The 20724-nt window shown below is 42.9% G+C and overlaps 1 protein-coding gene across 1 annotated transcript; it reads left to right on the top strand.

Moving 5' to 3' along the window:
- The first annotated feature begins 72 nt into the window (after positions 1-72).
- On the top strand, positions 73-20076 carry skic2 (SKI2 subunit of superkiller complex). Its single transcript, XM_071898403.2, has 29 exons — positions 73-123; positions 560-681; positions 1029-1150; positions 1384-1501; positions 2008-2122; positions 2595-2669; positions 2783-2836; positions 2933-3096; positions 3617-3772; positions 4425-4570; positions 4913-5059; positions 5668-5752; positions 5860-5966; positions 6776-6922; positions 7043-7139; positions 7347-7559; positions 8743-8853; positions 9086-9197; positions 9490-9608; positions 10287-10418; positions 10666-10803; positions 10889-10993; positions 12269-12404; positions 12715-12841; positions 13929-14139; positions 15237-15347; positions 16603-16821; positions 18468-18608; positions 19409-20076. The coding sequence occupies exons 1-29, from the start codon at positions 111-113 to the stop codon at positions 19607-19609; spliced, it is 3744 nt and encodes a 1247-aa protein (XP_071754504.2). The 5' UTR covers positions 73-110; the 3' UTR covers positions 19610-20076.
- The last annotated feature ends 648 nt before the right edge of the window (positions 20077-20724 follow it).

Raw genomic sequence — 20724 nt, 5'->3', positions numbered from 1 at the left:
ATTGTAGCAAACGGCCCGCTTCCGTTTGTCAAAGCCGGCAACTTCCGAGGCGACACTTGCTGGCAACTTTCGCTTGTGTACTGTTGTAGCTTTCAGTTGCGAGTGGGGACATGGAAAGAACAGGTAAGATATGGCTTGTCAAATGTCAGATACGTTTTTTAAATACAACACAAATAATAAAATCACGTTTTAGCATGTACATGTTTATTACTCCTAGGTAAATCACATCATATGCTGTTTAACAGTTTTGTGCAGCTTGGTGATGATGTGGCTAACGGGCTAGCCAGCTTGCTGTCAATCATTGCTCCCCCATTCAGTAGCCCTCTGGTTTGGGTTATACACTGCTACCAGTATTAATTAATGATCTGTTGCTGGTTGCACTGACAGTTCATCCAGTCTTGAACAAAAATGCACAACGTTGATTTAGCTGTGTCATAGAAAACACCCAGTCTTCTTCCTGGCTGCACCCTGGATTGTTGTGGAGTAGCATTGGGGTGCTGTGTGTGTGTGTATTTAGTCTATTCATACCCTTTGTTTTCTTTCTCCCACCTATCTACAGATGTGCCCTCTGTGGGCCCCTCGGACCTGCCTCTGTCCCTGCTGGAGATGGGCTGCTCTGGCAGGTTTGAGCTGATCACACACCCTCTGCCCCATGGCCAGCCATTAGCTCCACAGAGCACGGTCAGTCCATATCTACAGTCTGTGTGTCAATGGTCATCTGTGCTGGTCTGTCTGTAATACACTGGTCAAGTGTCTCTTTGGTCTTTGTATGTAACCCCTGCAGTGGAACAGATTTTCCCAGTTTTACCTTCTGTAACCTGTTAGTGATCTGTTCTGCAAGTTTTATCAATGAGAAACATTTTTAACCCTGTGTTTGTGTGTGTAAGTATGTGTGTTTGTGTATATTTGCAGTCGACTACAATAGCGGCATTAAATTGCTTTTGTCTAAAGCTATAGATAAGATGTGCTGTCTAGATTCTTTTTTCTAGTCGGTTATCTCATATCTAATTTTATCATTTGCTCCACAGCTCCCTCATGGACTCCCTCCCGCCAGCGTGAACCTGGAGACAGAAGTGGAGAAACAGTTTCTGCGCGACCCCGCCTGGCTCCCAGTACACGACACAGACGCTGCCTTCCACAAGTTTCTCAAGTACATATATGCCTATGTTTCATCTCGTTATCACCAGTTAATGCTTTGATTGTCTGCAGATTAAATATTCCTTTGAACAGACATGTAAATAAGTGCTTTAGAGCAGGCACAGGTAACTCATGCTCGGTATGAAGTGTGTTACTGATGTGTGCGTCCACCTGACAAAGCGATGCAGTAATCACAGTGTTGTAAACCGAACACAGAGGTAACTGTTCTGTCGCTGGTTTTCCCAGAGTGACTCAGAGAGATGTTCGTGTCGACTCTCTGCTCAGCTGCACTCCGTCTCCGCTCCACTCCAGCCTGTCTGTCGTCAGAGATCCAACCACAGGGATGCTGCTGGACTTCACAGAGGTAGACGCTGCCCCACACTGATCACTGCTCTTCTATTACTGTTTTATTGTTAAGTATAATATCATACTAAAAGCCAAAAGAAGGACCGAAGCTCATTGTTTGCTTTTTAACGTTTTGCAACAAAGAAATGTGCCTTGGACTATTCTTTTGGAGAGATCAACCTAACTACAAACAATGAGCTTCATTCCCTCTTTTGCATTTTGATGTGTACACCTTGATTCCAAAAAGCACCTTCTGTGACACCTGATAAGCAAAGCAGCCTCATTCTATGAATAATATCACACTGTATATAAAAGAAGTTGCTTCTTATTCTTATTCTGTAATGTGGGTGTAACTGAGATGAAGTTGCTGTGGTGTAACTCTAGTTTCTCTGCGCTTAGTGGTCTACAGCAGGAAGAATCCATCCATGTCAAGTCAGAAAAAGATCCCGTTGTGGGCGAATGTATTAGTGAAGTAAAGGTTAATGTAGCTGTTTGTTGGTCTTTTCCTTCTTTCTTCTCCCCCAGGTGTTATTGGAGGACACGGGCCTGTCAGCAAAGAATTCCCTGTCTTTACAACGGCAACCCGGGCCGCCTTCAGAGAGCCTGAGAGGAAGCAACACCAACTACCCCTTCCTGCCTGGTGCGTTGACGGGGCATTTCTCCCTTTTAGCATTTGCACCCAGGCCCTTTCCTTTTGTTAATTATAAACCCTATGTATTTGTTTACTTGTTGTGTTTTTTCTTTTTTTGCTTTCTGTATGTTTTTTGATCTTTTTGGGCAGGGGTGGGAGAATGCAACTTGTATGGTTTTCTGTTACAGTATATTGGAAAAACTGAAAACCTGAATTAAAATAGATTAAAATGCAATTACAAACCCTATGAAGAATGCATGGGCAAATGCATTACCTGCTCGTTAATCGATCCTCTTTTTACATTTTTACAAACTGCCACAGTTATGAATGACATAATTGTTGAATTAGTAATTTATGTATTCTTTCTTCTATTGGAAACATATTTTAGTGAGGAATTTTCACGACGTCTTAATTCTCTTGAGATTTGACTGAGTTATTGGTTGTGATGATGATCTTATTTCCCTTTTATTTCCCTTCACAGGAGGTATGGAGGAACTTACTCTGGACCAAATCAAGAAGAAGTCCGAGCTGGAGGAGGACATAGACTTTGAGAATGGTGATTTTTTTTTTACATTTTGGATCACTGTGTTGTAAAATATTGAGAGATATATGAGAGTTCTGCTGTTATTTCAGTTCTTTATGGTTGTATTTGCCATTTTTCCCTCACAGGTTTACTCCGAGTCCCTCCTGGACTTAAAGCTGGGATAGACTTCAGTGACAAAGGTTTGTCTGGATGTCATGTTGTCCTACACAAACTCTTAATGAGGTTAATTGAAATGAATTATTTTACGCCCCTCTTTTTTTCATTTTATATTGAAGATGCCAAAACAGCGAAGGCAGACGTCAACCTCATGTCCCTCCTGTCCACGTTTGATGACATCATTGACTTGCAGCCTGAGGCAGAAGAGAAGGAGAAAGGCCCAGGAAGTGGAGAAGCTCCCAAACTGCCCAGAACAAACAGCCTGGAAGACCTGGGCATCAAGGTGCTGCAGTTTATTACAGCTGCTTGACTTCATTATTGAGATTGTTAGAGTGCCTCAAAGGAGCAAAAGCAAACCCCTTAGATTTGTCCTAGGATTGCACAATTAGGGGCAAAATAAAATGATAATCCTGATTTATTAGCTGTATAAAAGATAAGATGAACTTTATTGATCTCAAAGGGAAGATTGGGTCGTGCAGCAGCAACGAAAAGCATAGAGATGAAAATACAATAAATAAAAATATTTAAGATTAAATTATACGGCTTCATCATGCTATTAAAGTTCTTACTGAGTAGAAACTATGACAGATTTAAAGATTTACAGATGTTTGGAGTTTACAGATATAATTTACAGTACAAGAGCGAACAGGCAATTGGTCATTATTGGTGATTGAAATGATCAGTTTTACAGAGTAGATGTGTAAATGTGCATTGTTGGCTACTCCCATGATCAGATTTACAGATCCAAGACCTAAATAAAATATGATCTATACTGAAATCTAGTTTTCTTCTTCCATCTTCAGGATGCTGTGCCGTCCCCCTCTACATCAGAGAAGGGAAAAGAAGTGAAATCCAAACCAGCAGAGGATCCTGAGGAGAGCAAGAAATGGGCCGTCCCAGTCAACATCACCTCACCCTGCGCTGACTTCTATAAACGCATCCCCAACCCGGCTTTCAAGGTGGGCACTGTAATCACAAAGCACTCTGGGATGGAAATCGTACAATTAGCCTAAAATATGTATATTCAAATGTGTTGTTGTCTAGGTGTGTCTCCATTCCATTTGTCCCGAAATAATAAAAAGCTAATATTATCGTTTATCTGCTGTCTAAATGGATGATAACAAGCAAATATTTATTTAAAAACTCTGACAAAATGAAGTATGCTAGGAATACCATTTAAAAAATGTCAGTTTTGTTTGACATCACACCTAACATTTACATTCGGTTGCATATGAGCCATTTCGTGATATATTGATATCGGAAAAAAAAACATAATTTTCATGATATTGATTTAAACCATATCGCCCAGCCCCACTTGCCCATATGTATGGATATAGTATTTATCCCACTTATGGCTGTAAGTGTTGCGCAGCACTACACACATGAGCATGCAAACACACACACTTTTATATTTATCATCTGTCTCTGTGTGTATCTGTGTATATTTGGTCCATTATCACATGAAAATCGCTTTGCAGAGTAGCTGAGCCAATGATACTGATCTCTCTCTCTCTCTCTCTCTCTCTCTCTGTCTCTGCTCTCTCTCTCTCTCTCTCTCTCTCTGTCTCTGCTCTCTCTCTCTGTGCTCTCCTCTGCTCTCCTCTGCTCCAGTGGCCGTTTGAGCTGGACGTCTTCCAGAAACAGGCTGTGTTGAGGCTGGAGGCTCATGACTCTGTGTTTGTAGCAGCACACACATCAGCTGGCAAAACAGTGGTGGCAGAATACGCTATCGCTCTCTCCCAGAAACACATGACCAGGTGCGTGTTTGTCTTTTCAATTAAATCAGGAGGCGGCGCACAATGGGTTGAAAGTATTGAATTAAATACGACTGCACTGAGGCTGTGTGTGTGTGTGTGTGTGTGTCTGTGTGTGTGTGTGTGTGTGTGTGTGAGTGTGAGCCTCTCTCACACTACAGCCTTTAATAACTGAATATAAGTAATCTAAGTAGTATTTTATTTTGGTTAGAACATTGAATATTGATGAACTAGGAATCCTAAATGTTTCATCATTACCGAAAAATTAACAACTTGGTATTTGTTCCATGCATTTTGCGTATCTGCCAATCATATTCCAACTCTCTTTCTGATTGATTCTAATAGGACGATCTACACCTCCCCTATCAAGGCCCTGTCCAATCAGAAGTTCAGAGACTTCAAGAACACCTTTGGGGATGTTGGGCTGCTGACGGGCGACGTGCAGATCAGTCCTGAATCTTCTTGTCTCATCATGACCACTGAGATTCTCAGGTACTCGCTAACAAAAACTATGGCATCGCTGTTATTTAACAGAAAAGAAAATTAAGAAGAGAAATGAAAGCTGTACCCTCCCTTTTGTTAAAATGACCATGAAAACAGTTATCCAGGTCCTCGGGTACCCTTTTGAAATGTAAAACTCAGATAATGCAAACAAATAGCGAATAGCTAATTTCCATAAAAGTGCTATTCCTATGGAAATTTTGTATGTTATAACTGTACGGAAAAAAGTGATGTTGCACCTCCTGAATGCTTGACAGCGATATTTAGCAAGTAAACTACTATTGTGTCTATGTTAGCTAGTCTAACATTAGTTCATCTACTTACTGCCCTGTTCCCCCCTACACACACACACACACAGGAAAAAAGAGAAATCGGATACTATTTGGTTAGAGAAAACAAGTACTCTGTTCCTAAATTACTCATTATTTACATCCCTAGCTCAACCCTCACACATACAGTACAACACATAGAAAAGGTAAACAATAATGTGCTTTCTTCATGAACACATTAAAGTGACATCTGTTTATTTGTACGAATATTAGAGTTCGTTTACAGTAAAGTTGATAACTTCTAGATTCCCGCTCGCTCTCCTCTCCCAGGTCGATGCTTTACAACGGCTCAGAGGTCATCAGAGACTTGGAGTGGGTGATCTTCGACGAGGTTCACTACATCAACGACGCCGAGGTGAGGAAAAGTCCCGACCTGCTTTCAGCACCCTCCACTTATCTGATTTAAACTCACCGGATGACCGTTTTGCTCTCGTCTCGCCCCCCTCCCTCTGTTTCCCTCAGAGAGGGGTCGTGTGGGAGGAGGTTTTGATTATGCTTCCCGAACACGTCAGCATCATTCTGCTCAGCGCCACGGTGCCGAACGCTCTGGAGTTCAGCGAGTGGATTGGGTACGTGCTCCACACTGACATCTGACATCGAATGTTAGAGAGTCTCTTATCATTGGACAGACAATTACTTCAGTGATGGTAGAGTTCACAATCCACCTTTTCAGAGAGATAGCTAAACACGAGTCACAACTAGGGATGGGGCAATAACTGGTATTATTATATATCACTTTAAATAAACAATAACCATCATGACACTGCCCCTCATTTTTATTAGCGTGACCACCACAATAACCAGCGACTTGTTGAGATAACAAGCGCACACACAGCAGAGCCACAGGTTTTATTTTGCCCTAAAGGGGGAGCCCTCTAAAAACACTTCATTTATTTTAAATGCTGTAATTTGGATTTTTATGTATTGTTTAAAAATATCCTTGCAGTTTTTATAATCTAAACCAGCATTTCATCATTTTGTTTTTTAAGAATAAAAGTCAAATATTTTACGTATGTTCTACAGTCTTACATTAAAACGTGTTTAAAAAAGTGAAATGTCTTGTGATTGATATGATACATTATTTAAGTATTTTAAGTAGTTGAAGCATATTACAGTACTGTTTTCAAGGTTTTCTTCTTAATTATCGAGATAATATCGTATATCGACATAATTTTAAGATCACCATTCAATGAAATTTTCATATCGGCACAGGCATAGTCACAACTGATAAAAATGACACACAATATAGATTACTCACACATTTTACAGCACTGTAATATCCTGTAATATCACTGTAAATTTCACCTTCAGCCTGCTACTAATATCTGTTAAGTTTTTGGCTTGTTTGAACATTTCTCTCCCCTGTCCTCATGTCCAGTCGTATTAAGAAGAGGCACATTTACGTGATCAGCACAGTGAAGAGACCTGTGCCTTTGGAGCATTACCTGTACACCGGAAACAGCACCAAGACACAGAAGGAGATGTTCCTGCTGCTGGACGCTACGGGCAACTTCCTCACAAAAGGGTACAACATGCACGTTTAGCTCAACTGAGACTGCATGTCAAAAGCAACTGTGTGGTTATTACTTTATGGAGAAAGAAATGTAAGCTGTTTCTGATGGAGGAAGTGGTGTTTGTCTTCCAGGTATTACGCTGCCATCGATGCCAAGAAGGAGCGAACCAGCAAACACGCCCAATCATTTGGCACGAAGAACACTTCTCAGAACACTTCAGTCAATCAGGTATTTCTCTCCTTCTCCTCTTTTATTCTTGCTCTTTCATCAAACTATCTTTTTGTCACCCGTTATTTTATTTGCTTTTACCTTCCTCTAAACACACCCACTAAGGCTATTTTATTCATATCCTATTTTATCCTTTCTCCACACTCATCCCCCTCTTTCTTTTCTGTTCCTCCATCCTCTCATCCCTTTCTCCATGTTGCCCTGCAGGACCGAGCGGTGTGGCTCTCTCTTCTGCACTACCTGTCCCAGCGGCAGCAGACGCCCGTGGTGGCGTTCACCTTCTCCCGGACGCGCTGCGACGAGAACGCCCGCTCGCTGACCTCCATGGACCTGACCACCTCCGTGGAGAAGGCAGAGATCCACTCGTTCTTCCAGAAGAGCCTGAGTCGCCTCAGGGGAGGAGACCGACAGCTGCCCCAGGTAAGGAGGCTCCTTGCTGGGGACGGATCATCAGTTCTTTCTCCGAGGCTTTCTCTCTATAGACTTTCTTAGACCTTTCTTGTAGGTAGCACCTTGAAGTGATAAGGTAAAGAGTATCAATCACAAGTATCAATCACAAGGGAAGGATGGGGAGGAGATTCTTTCATTTTGTTTATGACCAACTTTTTTTATGTTGATTTACCTCAAAGGTGGTAGGAAGAGGACAGTGAAAAACAACACATCCACAATACATTACATGTAACACATTTAATGCAATTGACATACTCTCTATATTGGAAGCGTTACATAGGGGTGCATGCCCATGCAGATGCAAATGCAATCAACATACATGTGCATGCATGCACACACTCCAATACACATAGGTGGCAGGTGCATGTACACAAAAGCACATGCATGCATGATCGATAAATAATATGCATAAAATAAATAATATGTATTCACAAAAATAAGATTCTCTATTTTTGGAGAGTTCTCTCTTGAATGTTGAAACATAATCTCTTGCACTAGTGTTAAAGCTGCACTAGGTAACTTCACACACTGGCGGCTCCAAATGGCAGCGAGAGGTAACTGTTTGAAAACTGTTTGAACTTCAGTATCCAAAAATCCTACATCACGATGTCTGTAAACTGCACACAGCACGCTCATATTTACCAACCCAGCCCATCTGTGACGCTTTATACCAAAGGATAACAAAGGGATTAGAGAGGGAAGAGAAACCAGCGTTGGTGAGTCCAGATTTCTCTGGATGGAGCGCTGCTCACTGCTGTTAGGAGACAGTTTGGATATTGCTGTGAAGTTTTGATTTGTCACTTTCTATGTGCGGAGAAGTGTACATACCCGACACCAGACTTTCATTTGGCCAAATAGAAAATCTACAGATCTACAAATCTTATCTTTCTGAGGGCGGATGAGACGCTCTTCTCTCTTACAGCCCCACTTTGTCATTTAGGCAGTTTATGTTTTAGGTTGTATTAAGGATAAAATAATGCATGAAGTGTGATGTGAATGCCATGAAAATGTTTTCATTACGTTTACAATCACATTACATTTTAAGCCTTTAATTGATGCTTTTTCCCCAGAGTCTTTTCCAGAGACTTACAATGTGTTTAACCACAGAATAAGACAGAATAGATTCAATACTTGTTGGTGTCCCGTGTCTTAGATCCTGCTGATGAGGGACCTGCTGAAGAGAGGAATAGCCGTCCATCACAGCGGGATCCTGCCGATACTGAAGGAAGTCATTGAGATGCTTTTCTCACGGGGGCTTGTAAAAGTGAGTCACATTCATTCATCGAAACAATGGCAGAAATGGAGAGAATGCAGCATTTGTTCTTATCAGAATTAGATGTTGGCACTTTTAGGACCTAAATAAAACCGACGTTATGTGGCAAATCCACCCATCTCCTACTCCAACCGGTTTAAACCAAACACTAAGCACTACTTTCATATACTTGTTGACCCATGGCTGCTTCTAACTCTCTTCTGCACCCTCCTCCGTCTCCCAGGTGCTGTTTGCCACTGAGACCTTTGCTATGGGAGTGAACATGCCTGCGAGAACCGTGGTGTTTGACAGCATCAGGAAACACGACGGGACCGGCTTCAGAAACCTGCTGCCTGGTATGCTGCTCGCTCTCTCTCCCCTCTCTCTCCCTCTCTCTCTCTCTTTCTTTCATCTGAGCCAACATTCATTTATGCTCTTTCATCTCTGAGGTTTAAGTGGCGGGGAGAAAATATAGCTTCTTGTGAAAATATGTGATGAAACTTGTGTTTGCTTTCCTTTCTCCCGCTGTCTTATTGTTGTTTTATTCTCTGTTTCTCATCTTGCATATCCTGATGCCTCTCTGCTTTCTCCACTACCCTTCGTCTCTTACCTCTTCTGTCTCTCTGTCTCTCTCTCTCTCTCTTTCAGGTGAATATATTCAGATGGCAGGTAGAGCAGGCAGGAGAGGTTTGGACGCCACAGGAACAGTCATCATTCTCTGTAAGGCTGGGGTCCACGACATGGGAGACCTGCATGTCATGTTGCTGGTGAGGATTTTGTAACATCCACCTTTCATATGGGTTTATATATCATTCAGTATGATATGGCAGTATGTATCCAAGGCAAACCTCCTTCTGCAGACGTCTGGTTATCACTTCTAGAGATCTATTCTCTCTGAAAGCAGAAGCACATCCTAAAATTAGTGTGTCAAGGATGTTGCTGTGTGCAAGCTTATTTATTGAGTACTTCATTAAACAGTTGAGTGGGCTATTTTTAGCTCATTTTCTCTTTGTGCCAGTTTGGAGAGGATGTGTTTTCAATTTCAATGGGGCCCTTCTGTTATTCAACAGAAATTAATCTCCTTTATCTCTGGTCAGAGCTTTGTCACGCTTTCTTGACTAAATGTAAGAGAACCAGAGTCTCCTTTTCTATCACTGTTGTAAAGTTGTTTTTAATCTATTTGCTATAATATAATATGGCTAGTATCCCTTTTTTAATTCAATTTCAAAGGATGTGATATGTTTTAATAACCTTGTTTCACACCAAGTGGAGAGCCCACATTCTTAGATAAATAGATAGATAGATAGATAGATAGATAGATAGATAGATAGATAGATAGATATCAACCAACTATTTGACAGGTAAGTATTCTGTATCTGTCTTGGCTCACTTTCTACAGTACGGATTATTTTTTAAATGACATTATCCCGCCTGTGTCTCTCCAGGGTAAACCTACTGTCCTCCAGTCCCAGTTCAGACTGACCTACACTATGATCCTCAACCTGCTGCGGGTGGAGGCCCTCCGCGTCACCGACATGATGAGGAGGAGCTTCTCTGAAAACCACAGAGACACTCAGGTAACATACACCACCGCACTGCAGCAGAACAAAATGAAACACAACAGGTTTAAGTGCTATATATAGTTAAATTAAGTCACATGGCAGAATACAAGCAGTCAGAAAGTGGTATTTCCTGTTTATCTACGGCCTCATTCATTCATTGCTGAGTCTCTTACTTTGCTCTAATCTCTTCCTTTCCTCCTCTTCTTCCTCCTCATCTTCCCCCTCTTCTTCTTCTTCCCCACTCCTCTTCCTCCTGCTCCAGACCCACGAGAAGAGGATCAGGCAGCTGAAGCAGACGGTGTCGTCTCTGCCTCCGCTGGACACGGAGGGCCAGCTGTCCGATCTGGTTCCTTACTACCACACCGTGACCGAGCTACGCATCACCGCCGAGGCCCTGCAGGTACACACACACACACACACACACACACATTCAAACGCATACAAGCACATCTCTTATATTTCATGTCTACTGTCTCTACTTTCAGCGCTCTACTCTGGAGTCTGTCAACGGGCTGAAAGCTCTGTCTGTCGGTCGAGTTCTGCTAGTTAATAACAAACAGCATCTCAACGCCCTGGGAGTTATCCTTCAGGTAGGTGTGTGTGTGTGTGTGTGTGTGTGTGTGTGTTTGTCATGGTGATTTGATCAATGATAGCAGATAAAGCCATGAATACTCTCTGAATAAGCTCTACGTACACACACCTGTCATAGCTGCCATCTTAAATATTGCTAGATGTAAAAAGATGTAGCAGGGCCTCATTTAAACCTTGACTGAATGCGTAAGTTGGTTTTTACACTCCAAGCCTGGAGTTCAGTGGGGGGATACACCGTCTACTGCGAGACGTGATGAATATCTAAATCAAGGCTTGTCCATCTTAATATTACGATTTATAGATTCTGATTCCCACTTAAGTCTGTTTGTGTGTTTCTTTCTTTACGCAGCCAAAACCGTGTCGTATATCTAGCGCCATCAGGTTCATGATTTAAAACAAGGAGTCTACACACTAATAAACACCAAAGACATCTATTAGGCTATGAATTGTTGGGTGACAAGAATTTAAAGGAAATCAATCAGACTGTGCAATGCTGTTGATTGGTCTCTGCATAATTTGAATGGTATTTAAAGTGGTAATCCGCGAGATTCTTGTTTTGTTTTTTTTTGCGGCGACATCTTTGGTGCATCATTGCTGTGGTGTTTCTGCACTGCACTTCCCAGAGATCACCTGTCAATCAAACAGTGTGTTCAGTACTGTCCAGTATTTTCTGTTGATGAAGTTTGAGTTACTGTAGGTGGTGCTCTTTTTCTTTTTTTCTGTTCAATCGTTGTGGCTATCGCTGCTCATACTAACTGCCCAGTTGTTCCTCTTTTTTTCCCGAACTAAACATTTTCTAATTCTGGTAAATAAAACACATCACACATCACTCCCTGTGTGCTGAGAAGACCTTGCCAACATCGAGTGTTTGGAACAGCAAATGCAGGAAATGTAAAAGCTTTCAGTAACTGGGTGTAGGTTGAATCACTCTTGTGTTATGTCAGTCGGCAATAGAGAATAGCAAAACAGACATTTATTTAGATGAAAATGTCATGGATTATTACTGTAAAGCAATATGAAGACTCTCCACAACTAAGCAAAAGACATGCCATGCGCACATCTTGATGATGCCAAGAAATCAATCATAAATTAATCATAAATGAGTTTAATAGATGCCCGGTATGCCCAGTGTTTGCGCTTGCATAGGGCCTCGAACACTGTATGTGTGTGTGTATGCTTGTCTCTGTGTGGGTATTCCTAGATTTGCACTCACTCACCTCTGCCACTTGACATCTGGTTATCTCTCTCTCCGGCCCGTCTTGTCTCCATGCCAGGTGTCCAGTGACTCTGTGAATCGCACTTTCACAGCTCTTATCATCTGCGAGAAGGGCAACGAGGAAGCGGAAGGGAACGGCCCCAACGCCAACGCTTTCCCTCACCTCTACAACACGACTCTCTTTATACCTGAAGGTTGGTTGATGGACAAATAGGAGCAAGTATTTACACCTTTAAACAGACTGACACACACACACCCTGGTTTCCTCTCAAATGTGTTAACACAAAGACAGTCTCATTCCTCCTTAAACCCACTGCATTTTAACTAAACGCCCACACACACATTTACATTTTAGGCATTTAGCTGACGCCTATCCAGAGCAATTTACAATGAGCGCAGCAGGAGAATAAGCTTAATTTCCTACGCAGAGCCAACACACACACACACACACACACACACACACACACACGCCACATGATTCCTCTCTCCTGTTGTGTGTGTCAGGCCCATGCAGCCACACAGTGCAGAAGCTGAAGCTGCAGGACATCTCAGCCATCACAGTGAAAACCCTCAAGGTGATTCCTGACAGGATTATCGACAACTACAACAAGAGGCAACAGCCACGCTTCAGGTGTGTGTGTTTTACGTTTTTATTAGCAATCTTATGTCCCCTCAACATTAGAAAATCCATAAATAGTGGTACCATTTTATGGACTTTTGACTTTATCCAGTGGGTTTTGATTTGGTTTCATAAGCCCAAGAGGTCAGAGAATTTTTTAAACCCATAGAGGAACAGGTAATCCTTCAATTAAAGTGAAAACATGAAAATCACCAGTTGCAGTGGAGTTACAAGGTTTTCACAGGACAACAGCAATATACAGTATTTGTCCCTTATAATTATCCCTTCCATGTTTGACAACAAAAGGATGAGTGTGTTGAGGAGGGTTTGTCTCTCTGTCCACCCTCTTGAAAGAGTGTGTATATGTTCTTGTTTTGTCTCTATTTTTCTCACGTTTATTGGTTGTGCATTCAAGCTTTATTATGATAAGGTTCTTCTTACAGTCTGTACAGATGCTCTAGTCTGTATTTCGAGATACATGAGCTGTTGTGTGGATTCATTAAGAGCATCCAGCACTGTCAAACTACCGGAGTTAAAACAGAGTGCAGAACAAATTGTACCACAAGAATACAACTTGCATTAACATACTACACTATTTTATCCTCTCATTCCCTTTTTCCTTCCCCCAACCTCTGCTGATCTTTCTCAAATTCAAATTTGCTTTATTGGCATGAGAGAGAAAGGAACTATGTTGCCAAAGCATTTGCAAAGGATACAGTCAAATACATAATGGATAATAAACAAACAATTATACAGATTCTGTACATATAAACAATAGCATGTGGTATATAAAAGAAATTCAGTACATTCAATATAACTGAAGTCAATGTATATCAATATATGACCTTGGGATGGGGGGTGCATATCTTACAAGACAAAAATTTACAAAATCATTCTCAATATTTACATTTTCTCTCATATTTGGTAACATTTAGATACAAACTTTGTAGCAAGATTGAGTTTTTTCCTTTTCTCCCAATAATACCTTGAGCTTTTCTTTCTCAGTCAGTAAATTAAATGTTGGGGTGTTAGACCTCTTTCTCATTCTCTCCATCCCTCTCTCTCTCTCTCTTTTTTGTCCTTTATTTCACACGTACAGGCTTGACCCTCCTGGCCAAGCCATCTCCACGGCGACCCAGGAGCTGCTGCGATTGGCCGAAGCCAACCCGGGCGGGATCGCGACCCTCGACCCAGTGAACGACCTCCAGCTGAAGAGCATCGATGTGGTCGAAGGATCCATGAGGCTCCGCGTGCTGCAGGACGGCCTCAAGGACTTCAACTGCATCCACTCGCCCACTTTCTCGGAGCAGGTGTGTGTGTGTGTGTGTGTGTGTGTGTGTGTGTCCATGTGTCTCTTTGCCTCTTAAGGTGTTAATCAATACCAAGAATTCAAAGTCAATCCTTTTGGAGAGCGTTCTTCCCAAGTTCTTTTGGGTTAGAATAATTTCCACAAGAAGGCGAGCACAGAGAATTAATTTTTTATGTTTTTGAGATTCACTACACATTAGTAGAGATGATTAGTAGAGGCACACAAGTCTTCATTCTCCAAACTGTTTCATTTCACTGTTTGCGAAAATAGCCTGCCAATTCTTTAGCGATGCATATTTATGCTAGTTAACCGTTAACACCATTACATAAGACACTTACTTTGCTATCGGCCCCATTTTGATGCTTTCACTCAATTCCCCCGTTCACTCCACAATCAATTTCCTTTTATCCCCCCCCCCCCCCCCCCCCCATCGTTTCTCCTTTACATTCTGATTTCTCCGCCTCTAGTTTCACAATAGAGATTTTCTGTCTTGTGTTGCGTTGTGCTGTCTGCCTGGCAGCCCTGTGTAGGAGATGAGATGAGATGCAAGCAGCGGAGCCGGCTGTTCTATAATTACCCGTATAGGCACGTTGCTGCGGTTCATCACCGTCTCACAGGCACGGCACGTCATTAGAGCCATCTCACACACACATACACACACACACACACACACACACACACACACACACACTGCAAGCTCTCTCATTGCTTTGCAAGATAACGAGCTCTCACTTGCAATATCGCTGTCTCCTCTCATCTTCGTAACGCCACACCTCCCTGTGTCTGTGTGTAGCATTGTGAGTGCTGCAAAAAGATGGTGAATGTGATATAGTCTACAATGCAAGCCGTTAGTATACAGTAATTGGCCTCACTGCGTTTATGTAATGCATTCACCGAGAGATCCCTCTCTGCTGTCTGTGAGAAGACAATAGGTAACATTCTCCTCTCCTGTACAATGCGTCATCGTTTATTTATTGCATTGAAATCAGGTCAAATGGTGCAGTACTGCTGTTGTATATTCGAGTTAAGTAACCGGTGTTTGTCTCTGTGTGTGTGTGTGTGTGTGTGTGTGTGTGTGTGTGTGTGTGTGTGGTTCAGTATGCGCGGGTTCAGGAGAGGATGAGTGTGCAGGAAGAGCTGGACAAGCTGCTGTTCCTGGTGTCTGACCAGTCTCTGTCTCTGCTGCCTGAATACCACCAGAGGATCAAGGTATGGATCGGACGTTTGACTTCATGCCCAGACCCATTTTTCTGTCAAGGGCTTTTATTTTTCATTCACTCTCACTTTCCAATCGTGCAAAATCACTTTTTAAATTGAAAACACTGAGCGAGTCCTATCTCAAAGATAAAGAGCTTAGTGCAGATTACAGTTTAGACTAAATTATTTGTTATTTGAACAATTTGTATTTGTATTTTCATTTGCAATTTAGGCATTTAGCTGACATCTCTTACCCAGAATGAATTACAGTGAGTGCAACAGTAGAATAAGTTTCGGTTCCTAGATTATCAATATTACAAGCGGCCCGTAATAAGGAGTGCAAGGGTCAGAGCCCTGAAAACATTTTTGTGAGAAAAGTGGTTGTGTTTTTTGTCGGTGAGAGGAAATTAGAGCAAGTAGAAGAGGATGATGTGGGAGAGGATATGATTCAGAGGGGCGAAGGTGACGTGAAGTGCTTTTCAGCCTACGAATTTTTATTTTTGAAAGGATCTTTTTTTCCTGTAGCTTGCCATGTCCAAGTGGAAACCTGGACAACAGTCAAACATTTTGTTTTAATTGGAGTTCAGCCTCATGAAATGTTGCCGTGTGTTGGTTTGGGCTGCAGCTACTCAGGCTCATGATGGACTAATCTTGAATATCTGACCCGATCTCTGCCTCCTTTCCGGACGTTCTCGCAGTCGCACACTCAACACATCTCACCCTAAACCTGCAATAAGTGATATCAGACCTTATGACCAATCCTGAAACTAAAGTGTGCTATGTGGAGATTTCATTGAGACATAATGATATAAACTCTTTCCTAAAGCTTGTTGTCAAATTACTCTCCGGAACGAAGCTCCTCCCGGTCCATTCAGTAGCTTTTTTTTTTAAAACTAGCTTGGCTCCTCCCTCGCTCCCTCCCATTCCTGAAAAAAATTCTCATAATGGCAGAATCGATGAAGCGAGAGAGTAAACTTGTTAAACTAGTAAACTTGCTACCTACCTCTTCACTTGTGTTTTTGTGGGACATGTAACCTTCAGCGGGAGAAAGATCTGGCAAAGTGAGACTGGGACTTAGGTATTAGCCTTTATGCACGGTACTTTGCAATGTTTGTCCTTAGTAGGCCTCCGTAGTGCAGTGGCTTTGCTGTGTGTTGTTTACAAATGTGTTGTGGTTTCTGACACCCTCTAGTGGTCAGAAAATGTTGCTTATTGCAGCTTTAATCCTGAATAAACTGAGCCAGAGGTTTATTTACTTTCTGCCCAGGTCCTGCAGTCGCTGCAGTACGTGGACGGCGGCGGGGCGGTGCAGCTGAAAGGCCGGGTGGCGTGTCAGATCAGCAGCCACGAGCTGCTGCTGACCGAGCTGCTGTTCGAGAACGCTCTGAGCCCGCTGGCGCCCGAGGAGAGCGCCGCCCTGCTGTCCTGTCTGGTCTTCCAACAGAACACACAGGTGGAGCCGCACATCACCAACACACTCCAGGAGGTAAGGAGGGCCGAGGCAAGGGAGGTGTGTGTGTGTGTGTGTGTGTGTGTTCCTGTACTTCTATCTTTGTGAGAACCAATTTGACTTTTAAACCTTCAGAGTGACGACATTTTTGCGAAGTGAGTGAGGTCATTTTGGCTGGTCCTCACTTCTTCCAGGGGCTGTTTTAGGGTTAGGACTTGGTTTTAGGGTTAAGGTTAGATTTAGGATTAGGTTAAGGTTAGGGTAAGGGTTCTTTTCTTTATCTTTCTTTATTTCTTTCTTTATTTGTGTATTTGACTCAATAAATATATTGTGCTAGATATAGCTATAAGCTAATTTCCATCCGTAGTCCCTGGGTGGGAGGCAGCAGTACACAGTGGTGTACTGGTCGTCAGTTACATACCATAAACAAAAGACAGAATGAAATTACATTAAATCAACAAGATGAAATATTTTGATCACAGGCTACACATCATCAATTCGTTTTCTATCACACACACTCCCCCACACACACGTACAAGATTAAGGTTAAGGTTAGGCATGGTTAGGGTTAGGGTTAGGGGATAGGAAATGAATGTAGTCAATGGATGGTCCTCATGAGGATAGAAGTACAAGAATGTGTGTGTGTGTGTGTGTCTGCTAATGGAAGGGTTATTGCACAAGGCTTTGAATGTACTGTGTTCATTTTGCAGACTCATCCATGCCCATATCTCACCAAAAGCGCTGGAATTAAAGTGACAGTGAATATGATGTGTGTATACTGGCATACTGTGTAGACTGTGCTGAAAACCAGTCTGCCTCCTCCATGGGTGACTCACTCACTCACACACACAAAACACACACACTTTCTTGTGCAGATTTGATACACAACTGCCTTGCCCTGCAGAAAGCGTAGCAAGGGCATCTCACCTGACTCACTCACTTACTTACTCACTCGCTCACCATCTCTCTCTCTCTCAAACACACACACACACACACACACACAGACGCAGACGCCGTGTCGGTGTGTGTTGTCAAGCGTCCCCGATACATGGAAGTGCTTTATAAGGGCCTAAATTAGTGATGACCAAGTTCTGTATCCGCAGCGATTTTATGGGAGCCGCCTGCCGTCCGAGGAGAGCGGACACAGCACAGTTTGTGAACAGATTTCCTGAACACAGATGACAAGCTCTCTCTGACAGAGCAGAGCGGCGGCGGTGAACGTTCAGAGGATGGGGGTGATAACAGGGTGTGGTGGGATGCGTTCAAGAGCTCCTCGTACAACTAAAATATGTCTGTCTGTGTGTGTGTGTCTGTCTGTCTTTACCTACTCTTTCCCTCCCATGTTTCCCCATTTATCTTTCTCTCACTGTCTGTCTTTGTTTGTTTGTTTCTTTCTCTCTCTCTCTCTCTCTCTCTCTCTCTCTCTCTCACACTCTCTCTCTTTCTCTCTCTCTCTCTCTCACCCCCCCCTTTCTGCCCCTGTCCTTCCATTAACCCATCATGATTGTTCTTGATCTCTTGTTGACGCCCATTATTTACTTCTTTTCCTCCCTGTATCTGTCTCTTTCACCCATCCCTCTCTCTCTCTCTCTCTCTCTCTCTCTCTCTCTCTCTCTCTCTCTCTCTCTCTCTCTCTCTCTCTCTCTCTCTCCCTCCCCCGTCGCCCCCCTCGCTCCCTGCAGGGCATTGATCGGGTGCTGTCGGTGGCCCAGCGTATCGGCGAGCTGCAGAGGGATTGTGGGATAGCGCAGACAGCAGAGGACTTTGTAGGCCAGTTCAAATTCGGCCTGACAGAGGTGGTGTACTGCTGGGCCAGAGGCATGGTGAGGCTTCACCGACATGATGGTGATGTCACCAGAGGAGGCTGTTTGTTAGCGTTAAGAGGCTGTCTGTTATGTTTTTGTGCATTTTGTTCTCCGTCTGTGACAATGGGCACTGTAATCTAAAGTGCGATTTCATTCAGATTTCTGCAATTAGGATTTTTTTTGGCATCTACTCTGCACTAGGGCTGCATAATTAATTTTGTATAATCTTACATTGCATGCAAAAAATTGAGTAAAATAATTCTTAATAAAATAATTTGTAAATGAATTCTGTTCCTAAAATTGTTGAGGGTAATATTTATGAGTTGAGGGTTAATAATAGTGATTCATAATCATGATCACAACATCTAACAAAATAAATAGGATTATCATTTCAGTAATCTTCATCATATTCATGGCCATACAGTAATCCATCCTATTTTTCATTAGGCCTACTGCTGCATGAGATTGTGAAGCTTAAATTTCCGGCCATAAATTGCGAGACTCAGGACTGTCTAATTTATAACTGAAATGTTTTCATTGCTCATATTAAAATATTTTACAGTTTTTTAACTACTTTACAACTAGAATTTACATTTCGTTCTTGATGTATGCTGTATCTAAACTTGCTCTCCTGTCATCTTACCCCTCTCTCATCCTGCCCTACCCCAACCCCTCCAACCCCTTTCTTGCTTTGTTGCATCTCACATCTCTGGTCCCATCCTACTCTGTTTCACTCCACCTGCCCCGTCTCCCTGCTTCATCCCCCCCCTTCCCCGTCCCATCCCGTCCCATTTCCCCCCCATCCCGTCCCGTCCCAGCCGTTTGCAGAGATCGCCCAGCTCACCGACGTCCAGGAGGGGACGGTGGTGCGCTGCATCCAGCGTCTGGACGAGGTGCTGAAGGAGGTGCGCCAGGCCGCCCGCATCATAGGAGACTCCGTCCTGGGGAGCAAGATGGAGAAGGCGTCCCTGGCCATCCGGCGGGACATCGTCTTCACCGCCTCCCTCTACACCCACTGAGGGAGGGGGAGGGAGGGGGAGGGAGGGGGAGGGAGGACGAGCGGGACGGGGATGGGACTGCTGGTGAATGTGACAGAGCAAGCCAAGGTGCCTGCAGCCAAGTGTGTCTTTGTGTGAAAGGTGAGAGAGAGAGAGAGAGAGACAGAGAGAGAGAGAGACAGAAAGAGGGTGTGAGTACAGAGAGAGACAGGTAGTGTGTGTTTGTATGAGTACACAGAGAGAGAGAGACAGAGTGTGTGTGTTTGTATGAGTACACAGAGAGAGAGAGACAGTGTGTGTGTGTGAGTACAGAGAGAGAGAAAGAGAGAGAGAGTGTGTGTGTGTGTGTGTGTGAGCACAGAGAGAGAGATTGTATATATGCAGGGGGAGAGACTAGGTATGTTAGCATGTGTGTGTGTGTGCGCTAACAAGTATGTGCCTACCAAACATACTGTTGTTTACATTAAGTGTATGAAATCCTATAAAATTCCTGAAAATGAAAAGGGAATGCTCTTAAACAAACTGCTCTTAAATAAAAAAAACAACAAAAAAAAACAACAGACCAAAGTAGAGACTATAGTAATGAAGATGAAATGTGGTTTGTAATTTATTGTACAGTAATAAAAAACCTACTGTGTTCCAAAAACATAAGTGGTATTTCTCTTTCATCTTTTCTCCTCGCCTTTGGGAGGAGACCGGTAGAAATGTAAGAAGATTAGCAGAAATGATAGATAATAGAAATTGGTTGTGTTTTCATTAGCAGGGGAATATTTATTACCACAGCATCATGAGTCTCCTGTGCATTGTTCTTCTGGCTGACATAAATGGGTCTTGCGGGAATAATCTGCCATGTTAATTCGAAAAGAAAAAGTTATTTTAGGACGGCGTGCATGAGTGAAATAGAAAGAAATGCGTCTAATTTGAAGCAGGTTCTTTGTTGAGCTGTAATGGGATGTTCCAGCCCAGTGCCTGTGTGTTTTCCCAGTCCAGGCTGTCGCTTTAAGACAACGATAGCTCTGTGTCTGATTAATTCAATGTACGGCGACGCGTTAGTGGAGAACCTTATTACCAGCCACAGGGAGGGAGAAAGACACTGGGAATAACAGTCTGAATACAGCAGCTGCACACTGTAACCG

This window comes from Centroberyx gerrardi, chromosome 19 (genome assembly GCF_048128805.1).
Source record: "Centroberyx gerrardi isolate f3 chromosome 19, fCenGer3.hap1.cur.20231027, whole genome shotgun sequence".
NCBI lineage: Eukaryota > Metazoa > Chordata > Actinopteri > Beryciformes > Berycidae > Centroberyx > Centroberyx gerrardi.
Note: the sequence above shows the minus strand (reverse complement) of the source record. Positions and strands in the feature narration are given on the sequence as shown.